The 17,081-nt window shown below is 35.6% G+C and overlaps 1 protein-coding gene and 1 non-coding gene across 14 annotated transcripts in view; both read left to right on the plus strand.

Moving 5' to 3' along the window:
* The window catches only part of UTRN (utrophin), a 454,961-nt gene that overhangs the window by 324,329 nt on the left and 113,551 nt on the right, over positions 1 to 17,081 (plus strand). For all 13 annotated transcript variants that reach the window (XM_037022103.2, XM_073219702.1, XM_073219701.1 and 10 more), the window contains one exon: positions 1,365 to 1,521. In XM_037022103.2, the coding sequence (XP_036877998.2) occupies positions 1,365 to 1,521 (157 nt within the window). The remainder of the gene's footprint in view (positions 1 to 1,364; positions 1,522 to 17,081) is intronic.
* On the plus strand, positions 16,854 to 16,959 carry LOC118973096 (U6 spliceosomal RNA). Its single transcript, XR_005062319.1, has one exon. It is a non-coding gene; the product is annotated as a U6 spliceosomal RNA (small nuclear RNA).

Consider the following 17,081-nt stretch of genomic DNA (forward strand, 5'->3'; position numbering starts at 1 on the left):
TTTAGCGAAGAATATTGGCTGATAGACAATGGTAATAATTTTATGAAGTAGAGATGAACTATATGAACTAGAGATAGATTTATAATTGTACTTTTGAAAACATTATAAACTTTTAAACAAAGACTTATGATATCGTGTGATATCTGTTACTGTGTGTACCACCTAATGTGATCCATTGGGAAATGTTTGTTTGAGTTAAGTATGTCTGTCTGTCTCAGCCTTACAGGTCCTAATCTGAAAGGTCAAGGTAATTCTGTTTCACATAGTTGAGCATTTAAACCCACACTCACAGCCTGTCCACTAAGGTGGTGCAGGATTGAGCGAACGCTGATTCCTTGAGTCTCTGGAGTTGTTTCTGACTTTTCAAATCCAGCCCATGCAGTGTGGGCTTGAGGGTGGAGATGTGGCCTTTCTCAAAGGCCCAGATGTGTGCTTTTACTCACATTTCTACTTGCAAGGGCCTTTGCTCTTACTGGAACCTTAATCACATAAACAAGTATTTCCTAAACATGGCTCTCTGATTTTGAAGTTCATAATTTAAGAATCTTAGGTTACTTCTCTGCAGTAAAGCCAGAAATTATTATTGAAACACAGACCTTACCTTTAAATTAGAATATGAAGTACTGCAGTCAAGGCCTCTGACTCTGTTGCTTTTTATTCATAATGGATGTTTGTCACTTGACATCACTCAGCCTTAAGCCACGTACTGTTCTGTCCCAGCAAGGCCTAATCATCTTCCAACTTTTTGAGGTAAATGTTGATAATGTTCTGCTTTCAGTGATTTGTTTGATTGGATGAAAAATCTATCATTAGTAATTTCCTTTCCTTTTTTGAAAGGAAAAATAACATAGCTCTGTTGTACATACTCCATGAGTACATAAATACCTAAAAACTGTTCACCACATTCTCACTAACCACATTTGGTTTGTGTCTTTCTAAACATTTTATATGCATATAAATGCTTTCTTTCCCTCTCTATCCCTTTCTTCATGCATGTGGATGAAATGAGAAAAAAATTATATGTGAATGTACATATATACTATACATAAACCACTGAAACATGCTTTTATAATTTTTACATATATTGTGGACATTCTTTTTGAAAGCTTCATATTTATGCCTTTGGGGTGTAGAGGGGCACATTTTGTAGTTTGTTAGGTTTTCCCAACATATCTGAATACTCTAGCTTATTAAAAATAACTCCTTCTTGCAGGAAATGCATACAAATATTTTTACGAAGAGTCACCTCTTTCATGGGCATGAACATTCATTGGTCATACAAGATTATCCCTCCAAGGGAAGGCACATAATTTTTTTTAACACAATTCAAACTTCTAAACATAGTCAGTGTTATCTCTCAACAGGGCACATTTGGAGGCCAGTGCTGAGAAGTGGAACAGGTTGCTGACGTCTTTAGAAGAACTGATCAAATGGCTGAATATGAAAGATGAAGAACTTAAAAAACAAATGCCTATTGGAGGGGATGTCCCAGCTTTACAGCTCCAATATGATCATTGTAAAGTAAGTTGACACATATGGTGGGTACTTTTTAAAATTCATTTTGATTTTGGTGAAGTAAGCGCTCAAAATAAAATTCTAGATAAATGTCTGAGTTGAATCAATTATAACAGGTTTTTTTCTCCCCTGCCCCTGCTTCTTGTCAGTATTGAGGCACTTAATTTAAATTGCATGCCTTGCTTCCATTTGTTTCAAATTACTTTTTTTCTTCATATTTAACTGATCTCCTTTCTAACATAACAGGTATTTAAAGCATAATACTGCTTTTAGCTTATCATGAATTTTATCTACCTTTCTAATGATTTAAAAATATTAATATATGGGTATTTTTTTTACTACAAGTGAATTTTAAATTCAGAAATCATAGTCACCAATAATTGTGAATTATCTTGTTTATCATATGAAAGTGAAAAATATAAGGACTTGTATAGTAAAAACATGGAATAGATTTAAGTCTTAAAGCAAATGAAGACCATGGTATTTAAAATCATTCTGTATGTTTTGTTTTTCTGAACTTAGAACTTTTATTGAGTTTTTTTCCTTCTCATCTTTCTGTCTCTATGCAAATTTGTACTTTTACTCTGATAAGATGTGTTGAAATGTTATCAACTGAAGTTAGTAGCAAGAAGTAAGATTTTTTTCTTCTGGGGGAGAACTTAAAAAACAATCTTAGGGAAAAGGGGACACAGTGATACAGGCCACAGAGGCTACGGTTTTCTGGGCATATTTGAGGAATAGCTTGGATACCAGTTTGGTTGAAACAGTTTAGTCAAATAGAGATACAGGAGATGAGGCCAGGATGGGAAAGGGGGGTGGGATTCAAATCACACAGGTCCTTAAAAGTCCTTTGTAAGGGCTTTGGGTTTCACTCTGAATGAGATGGAAATCCATGGAAAGTTCTGATAATTCCACTGCTCTGCTCTGACTCACATTGCATAGTAATTACAGGTTGAATTATGAAGAATAGAATGTAGAGGAGTTCAGGAATGTATTTCAATATTCCAAGTAGGGGATAATGGTGACTTGGATGAGGGTGTAACAGTGGAGATAGTAAGAAGTAACTGGCTACTGAAAATATTTGGAAGAACCAACAGGATTTGTTGATGGGTTGGACATGTCGGACATAAGAGAAGAAGAGATACAGTGTCAGGAGTTTGGACAAAATCAGGTTTTTGGACAAAGCAAATGAAAAAATGGACATACCATTCAAAGATAAGGGAAAAACTGCTATATAATCAAATGGGGAGGAAATTCAAGAGTTTTTTTTATGATGTTTTAAGCTTAAGATATTTATTAGGTAGTTTATGGAGTTTATGAACAGGTATATTTATTGTTCAGGACAATATCCAGTGTCTTTTTGTGATAGTGAAGTACACATGTGGAGTGGAGAGCAAGGTCCGTAGGGAAGAACAGGTCAAGGAGCTGAGAGGCTGGGCTCTAGGGGAGGGACCATCTGTGTGGATAATAGAATCACCATGACCATGAGAGAGAGCCTGACATCAAAATGATGGTTATGACAAGGGAGGGTCATGGTGCTATAGTCTGGGGTTCTAACATAAGAATAATGTCGGTCTTCTCAGGAGTTCCCACCTAATGGTCTGTAATTCTTTAACTTTCTGAGTCAATATTAGACAGTTTTTATGAATAGCCCCGATTGAATTTCTGAGTGTGAGACTGGGTTGTTTCTCATCTCATTGCTGTATCCTTACTGGATCTAATCCTTTGTAGCAGCTCATATGATTTCTAAATTCCATAATATAACACTTTATCATGGCCTGTCAGAGTCTACCTTCCAGTTTATCAATGATCCAAACCTACAGGCTTTGTTAATATTATACATTATTAATGTTAAAAAAGCTTATTTTTAACTTAGAACTAAGAAGCTAAGATGCTAGGAGAAGTCAGTTATGAAGTAAAGTTTAAAGTTTGTGGAGGTGTGTATTAGTTTGCTAGCACCACCAAAGCACAGCACTGTGGGCTGGGTGCCCTAAACAACAGAAATTTATTTTCACAATTCTGGAGGCTAGAAGTCTGAGATTATGGTGTTGGCCAGGTTGGTTCCTTCTGAGGCCTCTCCTTGGTTGTAGATGGCCATCTTCTCCCTGTGTCTTCACGTGGTCTTCCCTTTGAGTATTGGTGTCTTCAAACTGATCAGAAGCTCAGAATACCCTCTTATAAGGACATCAGTCATATTGGATGAGGCCCTCAGTAATGACCTCACTTTAATTTACTTACCTCTTTAGAGATCCTATCTCCAAATATAGTCCTATTCTGTCAAAAGCAACCTTCTTTCTTAATTGCCAAGTGTAATTTTCTAATAATTATGCATTATTATAGTGACTACTATGTATTAATACAATCAGGATAATATTTCAAGAGGTGACACCTACTTATAATTAATACTTTCTTACTGAACTTCACCAGCCATAATCATGGAGTAGTCTAACTGTAATTGAACCTCAACCTTGCCAGTGTTCTAACCTAAACATAATTCTCTAATTTAACTTCAATCTTTTCTTAAAAGAAAAATCCCCTTGGATGTGTATGTGGTTATGCTGCAGGGCAGCTTTTTCTTTCCTTAGAGATGTGTTTTTCCCCTACCTTCAGATTCTTCCTATTAGGGAAAATAGTGTGTGTGTGTGTGTGTGTGTGTGTGTGTGTGTGTGTGTGTGTGTGTGTGTACACGCATGGGTGTATACAGCTCAGAAGTATGAGTTATTAGAACTGTGTGTGTGTGTGTGTGTGTGTGTGTGTATGCATGGGTGTATACAGCTCAGAAGTATGAGTTACTAGAACTGAAAGAGGCCCAAGAAATAATTTGTCCCATCCCCTTATTTATAGTGAAAGAAAACAAGAGGCTTGGTGTGTTTTGATGAAATCTGAGTTTTCATCCTTCCCTCCTTCTTTCATTTTCAACAAATACCATTTGCCCACTCCATGTCTGGCAGCTTCTAAGATATCAGGGAGACACTGGTACAGAAAACAGACACAGCCCCGGTCTGCAGTCAGGGGAGCCTGTTTGCCCTTCTCAAACTTACAGTTCCTAATTCTTTTCTGTGCTGTGAGAAATCATTTTAGAGGATTGTGACTGGGCTGTGAACTGCACAGTGATATCCCAAATGTCTTGTCTTTATAACCATCTGTTTTTCTAACCCCTAACTTTGATCCCTTGGTTATAATTCAAGCATGCTTTCAGTTCATGTACACATTTATTTCTGATCTTTCTTCTTTAAGGGATTATAGAACTCTTCAAATGCAACATTGTGATGAAGCTTTAAGGAAAAGACAAAATTATCTTTAAAGTTAATTTTTTCAGATATGTTCAGCATTAAATTTGTACCCTTTTCTTTTAGTTTTATCTATTATAGATTCTGTTTTTTTTCTGACTATGGTATTTTAGGTCTTTAATTATCATAATAAAGTTTTAAAATATACTCTTGCCATATAGCTTAAAAGTACATAATAGAATCAATCAAAATTAACCTTTAAATGGGTTGATACTAATATTAGGCAAGGTATTTTATTCCCTTAAATTTGTCAAAAAGAGAAATAGGCCCAAGAAATAGATTGATTTGTATTTGATTTCTTACTCATTCTCTTATCTTACAGGTAGCTGTCGGAGTTACTCTATTTTGAACAACACAGCACTATTTAGGGAAGTTGAATTAATTTGATATAATCTCTCAATGCTAAATTAAAGTGTCTGGAGATTACCAGATGGAATTCCTTTTTTAAGGACACAAAGAAATTTAACACTGACTTGTTAACTGTTGCAGGAAATATGATCTCAGAAATATAAGTCCTGAATGCCATTGTACACAAGCCTTTTAAAGATCAGGTTTTAAAAAGCAATAACATATGTCTTTCTTTGTGGACAAGACATATACAAATCCACAGGATGCATCTAAAAACCATCTGTGCTGATTATGCACAAATTAGCACTTAAGTTTTATGTTAAAATTTCCAGTGACATAATTTGCAAAGTAACAAAGCTATGTCTTCATATCTTAGGTCAATGTGGGGTTACTATATGCTAGAAAACCAGTAAGTGAAGAAGGTGTTCCCAAGGATGTCAAACACTGATGTTACAAAGTCGTGTGGAGAATTTGAATGGAATAATTATGTCACTACCTGACCACCTATACCCTTAGCAATTTATATATTCATTGAAATTTTTTTTGGCTCTTCTCATTTGGATAGTGGTATATTATCCTCTCTTCTGAGGTACCTTATCTTTGGCCTTCCTCTACAGATTTACTGAATTTAGCAGGTGGGCTTAGATAGACCTGTTTTCAGTCCCCACCCCCTGCAGTCACTATCTCTGTGATCTTGGCTTTGGGGTATATCATCCAATCTCTTCGGTCCTATTTATGACCATCAGTATATATAAGCCACATAGCATAGTACGTATAATTAGTACTCAAGAAATAGCTGTTATTCTTCAAACAAGAACATGCATTTTCTAGTATATTTTCAATTTTAGTCACTCCACATTTGCATTTTTGTATTTTTCCTTAGATTAATGATCTTTGGGCATTGTAAGTTTTAATATCACAACTTACATTTATTATTTTACCCTACTGATGGCTCAAATGATAACTTAGACTACTCAGGAAATGGGATGAAGTCATTGAAACAATATTTTTGAAAATTTATATGGGAGTCTAGAATTTATATATGAGTGTAGAGACTGGAAGATGATTTATTTCTTGATCTTAATAAAAGAAAAGAGCCTATTATGGAAAGGCCAGCCCTATAAGGCATATGTCCATGCACTGCCCTTTGTTAACTTAAAAGTTAATAAGCAAATTATAAATGCTTAACTATGAATCTAATTACCTTTAAAGACAATATTTGAATGTTATCATAATTTATAAGGAACAAAATTAATATACATTATCTTATGTTTGCATTTGCACGACTTTGGCCTGGGTCCAGCCTGTTTTCACGGTCACAGATAACTATGTAAGAGACTCTGGTATCTCAGATTTCTATGCCCACTCACCTTGGATACTTAGTATTGGTTTATGGGGACCCATATATTCCCAAAGTCTTCTGGTTCCTACCTGTATTTCCATATTCTATTTCTTTATATGAGCGTCAGTGATTTAATGCCGCTTTTCCATAACCATTCTTTGATAATGGTAGTACCAATCACTTCGTCATCCATCTATCCACTCATCCATCCATTCATCCATCCACCCATCCACCCACACTATTCACTGAATGTCTTGTGTTGAAGCAATGTTGAATATACAAAGGGCAATAAGGCATAAATAATCTCTGTACTTCAGTGACATATTTTAATAATTGTCGTTCCTGAAAGTGTTATGCTTGTGGCCATATCTGGAAGGAATATTATGTCTACCTTAAATGTCTAAGGGATGGTTTTGAGACTTCCACTTTGCGTGGTTCTGTGTGGTCATACTTCAGAGCACCTTGTCTGTTCCAAGACCTAGCAATTAGAGATAAAATCTAAAAAAAAAAAAAAAAAACCCAACACAAAGGCCTCCAAACACAGCAGGCATTCTATAGACCAGTAACAAAGCAGAAAATCAAATGGTTAGTAGGGTTGATACTGCTGGAAAAAATTTAGCAGTCTCCCGGCTGAGAAGGCAGGGAGCCCTATTGCCACGTCTCTGCTCACAGTCTCTCTCTTACACATTGAAATGAGGTATTCACAGATTGGCATCTTTTCCTTCTATAATGTAGATGACCAAGGAACTGAGAATGTGAAACATCAATGTATTTTGGGTCCTTAATTAAATGCTTATCCTTCTTGGATGTTTTACCCAGTGACTCAGAGCATAGATGGGTTTTCATCACAATAATAATAAATTCTTTATTCAGTGCTTTACTAACACATACACATAGGCAGACTAATTAAATAACAATAAAAATAACATAGCAAAAGGATCTGATGGTAAAGTGTTTGGCATGATGCAGGGCAGACAGTAAACAATGGCTGATATTCTTCCCAAAATTGCTGGAAGTCTGTCTTGATAGTTTTGATCATTTGAGTTTCATTTAAAACTGGATAGAGTTTATGAATTGTTTTAATGAAATAAAATCATATTAATACCTATTATTTGCCATCTAACACAGCCCAGCAGAACTAGCTCCCCCATCACTCTCTAGGAATAACCTGTTAAATTAGACAGGAGTCACTTCCAGTCTCTGTAAGTATTAGTTTGTAAATAACACAGCACTATTTTTCTTGTGTAGGTATATGTTTATTTCCCTCAAATATCAAAATAAATTACTACAGTAAAATATATAGCTTTTCATTAAAGTTTTATTTATTAAAATTTTTTTAAATTTATTTTTTAATATTTTTTATTGAAGTACAGTTGATATACAATGTTATATTGGTTTTGAGTATACAACATAGTGATTTGACAGTGATCTACATTAATTAAATGCTCATCGTAACCAATGTAGTTACTGCCTGTCGTATAGAAAGACGTTACAGAACTATTGACTATTTCTCTATGCTGTACTTTCATTCCCATGATTAATTTATATTATGATTGAGATTTTGTCTCTCTTTATCCCCTTCGCATCATTTATCCACCCACCCTAATCCCTCCCCTGGTAACCACCAGTCACTTATCAGTGTCTATGGGTCTATTGCTGTATTGTTCATTTTCTTTTGTTTTGTTTTTAGATTGCACAAATAAGTGAAATCATGTGGTATTTACTTTGGCTATTTGGGGCTCCATATAAATTTTAGGATTATTTGCTATAGTTCATTGAAAAATGCCATTGGTATTTTATAGGGATTACATTGAATCTGTAAATTGTTTTGAGCAGGATGATCATGCCATTTTATCCATGAGCATGGGATAGATTTTCATTTATTTGTGTCTTCTTTAATTTCTTTCATCAGTGTTTTATAGTTTTCAGAGTACAGGTCTTTCACCTCCTTGGTTAGGTTTATTCCTAGGTATTTTATTCTTTTTGATACAATTGTAAATGGAGTTTTCTTGATTTCTCTTTCTGCTAGTTTGTTGTCAGTGTATAGGAATGCAACAAATTTCTGTATATTGATTTTGTATCCTGTGACTTTGCTGAATGTAGTTATTAGTTCTTAGAGTTTTTTAGTGGAGTCTTTAGGGTTTTTTATATATAGTATCATGTCATCTGCAAATAATGACAGTTTTACTTCTTTCTTACCAATCTGAATGCCTTTTATCTCTGTTTCTTGTCTGATTGCCATGGCTAGGATTTCCAGTACTATGTTGAATAGAAGTGGTGAGAGTGGGTATCCTTGTTTTGTTCCTGATTCTAAGGAAAAGCTTTCAGCTTTTTGCCATTAACTATGATGTTACCTGTTGGTTGTTTGTATCTGGCCTTTATTGTGTTGAGGTGTGTTCCCTCTATAACTATTTTATTGAGAGGTTTTATCATGAATGGTTGTTGAATTTTATAATGCTTTTTCAGCATTGATTGAGATGACATATGGTTTTTATCCTTATTGCTAATGTGGTGTGTCATACTGATTGATTTATAAAACTTACAAATATTATATCCCTGTAATAAATCCCACTTGGTCATGATGGATGATCTTTTTGATGAATTTTTTAATTAAGTTTGCTAATATTTTGCTAAGGATTTTTGCATCTGTGTTCATCAGGTTATATTGGTGCATAATTTTCTTTTTTTGTAGTGTCTTTGGTTTTGGAGTAGAATGAAGCTGACCTCATAGAGTAAGTTTGGAAGTATTCCCTCCTCTTCTACTTTTTGGAATACTTTAAAAAGGATGGGTATTAGCTCTTTAAATGCTTGGTAGAATTCAGCTGTGAAGCCATATGGTCCTGGGATTTCATTCACTGGGAGTTTTTTGATTACCAATTCAACTTTTTTGCTGTTAATTGGTCTGTTCAGATTTTCTGTTTATTCCTTGGAAGATTTTACATTTCTAGGAATTTGTCCATTTCTTCTAGGCTTCCAGTTTTTGTCATATATTTTTTGGTAGAATTCTCATAATTATAGTTCTTTAAATTTCTGTGTTGTCAATTGTAACTTTTTTTGTTTCTGATTTTTTTTACTTGGGTCTTTTTTTCTTGATATGTCTGGCTAGGGGTTTGTCTATTTTGTTTACTTTCTTGAAGAACTAGCTCTTGATTTCTCTGATTTTTTTCCTATTGTTTTCTTATTCTCAATTTTATTTATTTATGCTCTGATCTTTATTATATCCCTCCTTCTACTAACTTTGGGTTTCATTTGTTCTTCTTTTTCTAGTTCCTTTAGTTGTGCATTTAGATTGTTTATTTGGGATTGTTCTTGTTTCTTGAGGTAGGCCTGTATTGCTATTTACTTCCCTCTTAGAACTGCTTTTGCTGCTTATTTGAACCATTATGTTTCCATTTTCATTTGGCTCCATGTATTGTTTGACTTCTTGGTTTATCCATTGATTATTTAGAAGCATGTTGTTTAGCCTCCATGTGTTCATGGGTTTTTTTTGGTTTTCTTCATGTAATTGATACCTAGTTTCATACTGTTGTGATCTGAAAAGATACTTGATACAATTTCAGTCTTTGAAAATGATTGAAACTTTTTTTGTGTCCTAATATGTGATCTATTCTGGGGAATGTTCCATGTGCACTTGAGAAAATGTGTATCCTACTTCTTTTGGGTGGGATGTTCTGTATATATCTGTTAAGTCCATTTGGTCTAGTATGTCATTCAACACTATTATTTCCTTATTAATTTTCTGTCTGGATGAGCTATCCATTGATATAAGTGGGATATTGAAAATCCCGTAATATGATTTTGTTGCTGTCTATTTCTCCTTTTAAGTCTTAGTATTTGCTTTATATAGTTAGCTACTCCTATGTTGGTTATATAGATATTTATAGTTGTTATATCCTCTTTTGGACTGATCCCAGTATGTAGTATCCTTTGTCTCTGGTTACTTTCTTTCTTTTGAAGTCTATTTTGTGTGATAGAAGCACTGCTTATCCTCCTTTTTTCTCCCTCTTATTTGCACAATATATCTTTTTCCATCTCTTCACTTTCAGTCTATGTATCTTTAGGTCTGAGATGTTTCTTTATCCATTCTGCCCCCTGTATCTTTTGATTGTTGCATTTTTGTCCATTTACATTTAAGGTAATTATTGATAGGTATGTACTCATTGCCCTTTTATATTTATTAATTGTTTTCTGGTTGTTTTTTATAGTTCTTCTCTTCTTCTCTTAGACTCTTGTTATTTGGTAGTTTTCTTCAGTGTTATGCTTGGATTCTTTTTTTTTTCTTTGAATTTTTTTGTGTGTCTATTATAGGCTTTAGGTTTGTGGTCACTATAAGTTTCATAGATAGTTTCCTAAATATGTAACAGACTACATTAAGTTGATGGTCACTCTGTTTTGAACACAATGTAAAAGTGCTGTTTTATCTTCTTTCTCCTCCACACTTTATATATAAGATGGCATAATCTACATCTTTTGTTATAGTTGATTTTACTACTTTTTTTTTTCAAATTCATACTTTTTAAGTACGTGATCTACTACTTTTACTTTAGGTTTACTTAAACTGATGAAAAATATTTAGGCTTAAGAATATTTCCATCTATAGAAGTCCCTTTAACATACCCTATAAGGCTGGATTAGTGGTGGTGAATTCTCATAACCTTCATTTATTTGGGGAACTTTTAATCTCTCCTTCAATTCTGAGTGATAACCTTGCTGGGTAGAAAATTCTTGGTTTTATGTTCTTCCCTTTCAGTATTTTGAATATTTTATGCCACTCCCTTCTGCTGAGAAATCTGCTGATAGCCTTATGGAGTTTCCCTTATAAGTGACTGCCTCTCTCTTGCTGCTTTTAAGATTCTCTCTTTATCTTTAATCTTTGCCATGGTAATTACTATATGTCTTGGTGTTATCTTCCCTGGGGTTCATCTTACTAGGGGCTGTCTGTGTTTCCAGGACCTAGATGTCTATTTCCTTTCCCAGACTGGAGAAGTTTTCAGCTATTAGTTCTTCAAAGACACTTTCTACCCCTTTCTCTCTCCTCTTTTTCTGGAATCCCTATTATGTAAATATTGTTTTATTTGAAGTTGTCACACAGCTCTCTTAGTGTCTTCTCATTTTTAGAAATTCTTAAATTCTTTTTACTCTCTGTTCCTCATCTTGATTACTCTGCTTTTCCACATTTCCATCGCATTGATTCTTTGTTCTACTTCCAGCTGTCTGCTATTCATTCCCTCTATTGTATTTTTCATTTCAGTTATTGTATTCTTCAGCTCTGAATGGCTCTTTTTCATATTTTGTCTTTTTTGAAGTTCTCACTGAGCTCATAAGTTCTTTATCCCAGTTAGTGAGCTTCTTTGTGACTGTTACTTTGAATTCTTTATCAAGAACATTGATAATCTCCATTTCATTGAGCCCTTTTTCCGGTGTTTATCTTGTTCTTTTCCTTGGAACATATTCCCCTGTCTCCTCACTTTGTTCAGGTTTCTACCTCTTTTCCTTTGTATTAGATCAATCAGCTATGCCTCCTGATCTAGAAAGTAATGCTTTATGAAGTGGGCGTCCTGTGGTGCCCAGAAGCTCAAGACTCTTTCCTCACCAGTGTCTGGTTCTAGGTTGTTGCTGAGCCATTTTGCTGTTGGTGCACGTGGGCAGGGCCTGCCTTTCTGTCTGTCTGCCAGCCATGGCACAGCACTGCTGGGCTGAGTGTGCTGGGTGGAGTAAGCACACCATGGGGAGCTGGTTGAGCCACTGGGGCAGGTGGAGAATTCAGAGCTGGCTCCCTGAGGCGTCTGGCCAGTCGAGCTGAAGGATAGCCAGGAGAGCTGGGAAAACCTCTGCCCTCTGCCTGCCAGTCAACAAAGTTGGACTGCTACTAGGCTGAGTGTGCCAGACATGGCTGATATGATGGGGAGCACCCCCATAGGGCCAAGCCCAGTGCATACACGGGAGCAGGTTTTCACCTTGCAGTCCTACTCTGCTGTCTATTCACCACCCCTCTTTAATGACTGTTTTAGAACAAATGGATAAAGTTGAATTTTTCCATGTATTGTCCTAAATTTTTCATATCCCTTTTAAAGTTTTATAGAAAGTGAAGTCACTTATATGCAGCTTCCCTTCGAGAATGTGAGATTATCATTCAATCAGCAATATTTAGGAAGAACCTACAGTGGGTGTAGTGTTCCTTTGTAATGTTATAGATTCTTTTCTAGGCATATACTTTGACATTGGATAAAATTGCAGATGCAGTTATTGCTAGTCAATTTATACTTCATTTTCATAACAATATGAATATTAAGTTAGGTAGAGGCAGCTATCAGAGCTGTAACACCCTTTCTCCAGTACAATGTATGTTTGATTTCGGAAAAGGAAGAATAATTGAAAGTGTCTGATTCCAGTATAATTGCTTGTCAGTTCATCCATTCCTTCAGGCCTTCTCTGTCCTTTGCTCAACTAAATTTATTTCCTATGTACAAACTTCACTATATACAAATTTGCCTTTAACCAAATTGCCAAAATATATTTGCAAACTGTTTCATTGAAATAACAAATTTGAACATTGTCTTTCAAACAGCAACAACCCAGTATTGAATTCAGGCTGTGTGTGTGAGTGTGTATGTGTGTGTGTACAGGGTGATTCTCCCTTCTAAAGTAACCTGAGACTCATCTGTTTTACGAATGAAGTTACCTAATGTTGGGAAATTGGCCTTTTTCTAAAAGTGATTAATTTCCAAGTTTTCCTCCAGCCTGTGCCACCCATGTTGACTTCCTTCTTATCGAATGCACAGCCCCCTTGGCCTGTTGGTAAAGCTGGTTCTTGTGTGTGAACCTGGAGGAGCAGGTCTCTATGTGATCCTGTACCAACCTGCCACACTCCATTTAGTTGTCTGAAGTCAGTTTATCTCCTCAGCCCAACATGTACCATTGTAGCTTTACCCCCAGAGGCCAAAGAATATCCAAGTCTAGAGGGAGAGGCAGGGCAACCTAATAGCTGTCACTGTCTCATGGTAAAATTAAGAGTGGACAACAAATGTAGCAAGAAATACAGGTCTGTAAATTTAAGCAGTTACAGTCTACCTCTCCATTCAGCCCTTCCTTTCCTGTTGAACTGTCTGTGGACATATTTAGCCCAGAGAGAATTTCATTTAGGAAATTTCTGTGCTACACCTGATATTTGCCACATATTTTGCTAGATACTGGGCATGTATCAGTTCATAAAACTGTTTTTGCTGTCATAGATTTCACTGTCTGGCATCAGAGATAGACTTGGAAACAAGTAACTACAGTAGATATCAAAGGCATTGTAATGTGAGCATCAACACAGAGTCGGGGACATTCAGATGAATCATGGTTATTTTACTTGGGAAGATTGGGTAATGTTTCACAGAGCAAGAAGCCTTTCAGCTAGAAAGAGAGCTTGAAATAAGAATTCACTGGAGTGTTATCCAAACTCCTGGAGGAAAAACCCTCCTAATTTGCCATGGCATGACTTGGAGTGTGCAACAGGGAGGTGTTGCTAACCTCCCTTTTTGATTATAGTTAGAATAAGGCTGAAAAAGAAACAAAATACAAATTCAGTATCTAATATAGTGCCTCCTAATAGAAAATACAGAATATAGAATGTATTTGCTGGATGAAGAAATATAGTTTTGTGTGCATGTATTTTAAAAAGTGTAGCTATGAACTGTTTTATTACTGTGAGAAGCTGGAGGAGTCTTATTTTTAGTTTTAGTATCCTAGAGTCCTAGTTTTAGTATCCATACTTAGTATTTTGACTGAAGCATCATTTTTTATTTCAATGGGGTGGAACCAAAATAAATGTTATATATATTAAATGTTCATTTAGAAATATTAACCAAGACTTTTAAAGCCTTGAAAGAGTATTTTTTAAAATTTCGTCTGCCTGATAATGTAAAGTAAGACTGTTTTCTTTCCCCTTTTTCATGTAGTTTTATTAGCACTATCAAATTTAATGACTCTTCTGCCCTTTTTTGCTGTCATACTATAATGACTTCAGATCCATATATGCTGATTTAACTTTGAAAGCAAGTTGGGAAAAAAAGTAAATTACATTCTAACAAATTCTCTTTCAATTTGTTTCCATTATTTTTTCTGTGCATATTCTCCAATAAGTAGTTAAGTGCTTTTTTTGAAACTGAAAGCTAAGGAAGCATGCTGTACCAGCAATACCAGTATTTGTTAGAGTTCAGATTCTCTGCATCCAGCACTAGCTTCATGGGCATGCGTCCCATGTGACTGTGATCACACAGGCTCTACTCTTGGAAGGGATCTGCACTTGGGTTCATGCTCTGCTGCTATCATCTTGAAATTCTTAGTAATATTTGGCCAAGGAGCTCTTGCAATTGCACTTTGCACCAGCCTCTGCAAATTACACAGCCAGACCTGCTTGAATCAAAAAGAAAAACTTTTAATATATCTATTTTGCCATAACTGAAACAACACTTTTATAATAATAAAGGCCTCTTAAAACTTATCTCACGCATCCTCTTTCTCCTCAAGTAAGTAAGCCATCCAGAGCCCATATTCTCACCTAATGCCCCTCTTTGTAATTTTTCACACGTTTGTTAGTGTTGGTTGAGCTGTGACCGGTGGTTCACAGTTAACTCACTAACTGTTACTCTGCTTTGCCTTTTGACTTGACTTCTGGGATACCACTCTGTCCTGATTTTACTCTCACTTCGCTGGTAGCTCCTTCTCAATCTCCTTTGCTCTTCTTCCCTCTTTCCTCAGCTTCTGAATATTGGGATGCACCAAGGATCAGGCTAGGCCAACTTCTGTATCCATTCCTTCCCGAACTCATCTGGTTTCCTGGTTTCCCATGCCTTCTGTATGCCAGCCCCTCCCAGATTTGTATCTGCTTACATACATGTCATCTCTCCTTGGGAATCTAACAGACATCTCAAACTTCATATGTCTGAACTGGATTCCTAAACTTGCCCTTCAGATTTATTCTAACTAATCTTTTCTCATTTTAATCCACAGAATCCTATTACAGTTGCTTAGGTTAAAAAAAAATTACCTACAATCTTGTCTTTTAAACAGTCTTTTAGAAAATCTTGTTGGTTTTATGTTCAAAATATAGAATCTGAATCTGAGTACCTCTTACCAGCTGTTAGGAGTGACAGTGATCAGGCTCTGAAATTCTCAGCACAGTAGCCAGGGTGTTCTTATCCCAATAAATCAAAACTCTGTACTGGCTTCCTATTTAATTCAGAATAAAAGACCCAATCCTCAGAATGGCCTACATGACCCGACGTGATCTGACCTTCCTCCCACTCACACCTTGCTCACCTCATTCTTAGATATTTTCTCTGTTAAACACTGGTTTTAACCACGCGGGTCCCTTGCCATGCTGTCAGTCATGCTATCTTCTAAATCAAGAATGCTCTTTCCCTGGCATTCACATGATTAGCTCCACTGTTCTCAAATGTTTGCTGTGTGGCGCCTTCCCAACGAAGCCTATCCAGACTTCTTTACTTGGAGTGCAACCCCCTTCTCAGCGCTGCCAATCTCTCTTACCCTAGCCTACTTTTTTCTTTCTCCATATCATCGTCTAGCATGAGTATTTATTTTCTATTGTCTTTTTGTCTACACCTGGCACTCTAAGTGGTCAATAAATATTTGTTGAATGTTCAGTGAATGAAATATACCTGAAGATAACACATCCTTTGGTATGAATGTTCCTTTTTTGTCTTTATCACTCTGTAATCCCTTTTCACTTGGTCATGGTCAAAAGAAGATTACATTTTGAAAATCTGCTTTAAATGGCTGAAACTTTAATCAAGATGATAGCTGAAAAAACGTAAGCAACAATCCTGTCTCAAGAGCTAGAAATAATTTCAATTATATGACATACTTGAAGATGCAATAAAATTAATCAACACCATTATACTTTATACTTTAATATTGTAGCCAGTTAAGAGGATGTTTTTTCCTGTCTTAATGCAGCCTAAATTGTTCAAATCAACAGTTTGAAAGATTTTTGCATGAGCATAATGGAATTGACATATCTTTGATTGTTGAGAGAGCTTTTAAAATATTTCCTATTATTTTACCTTTATGTACTCAATACTGGCAGGTTCTCTCTTATGTAGACATTTGACACCTTGAAAGCTGGATAAGTTAAAATTCTTAAACATAGGGAGTGGCTGAAACATATGGAGTCTCTCTTTCAGTAAGTATGTTGTCATGTATTATACTTCATAAGTAAATCTAGCTTCAGAGAGGCCATTGAAGTAAACCATAATGGGAGAGTTTTATGTTTGTTAGAGATATTAAAAGTATGCTTCTAAAACACATTTGTAATGCTTAATAATTCTGCTCTTGAAGAGGAGTAGTAGTTTGTGCTTGTTTTGGCAGCACATATACTAAAATTGGATGATACAGAGAAGATTAGCATGGCCCCTGCACAAGGATGGCATGCAGATTCCTGAAGTATTCCATACTGTTTCAAAAAATTGAAAATAGAACCACTATACAGTTCAGCAATTCCATGTCTGGGTATTTAACCAAAGAAAATGAAAATACCAATTCAAAGACACACAATGGTATATTACTCAGCTATAAAAAAA

The sequence above is a fragment of the Manis javanica genome, chromosome 13, assembly GCF_040802235.1.
Source record: "Manis javanica isolate MJ-LG chromosome 13, MJ_LKY, whole genome shotgun sequence".
NCBI lineage: Eukaryota > Metazoa > Chordata > Mammalia > Pholidota > Manidae > Manis > Manis javanica.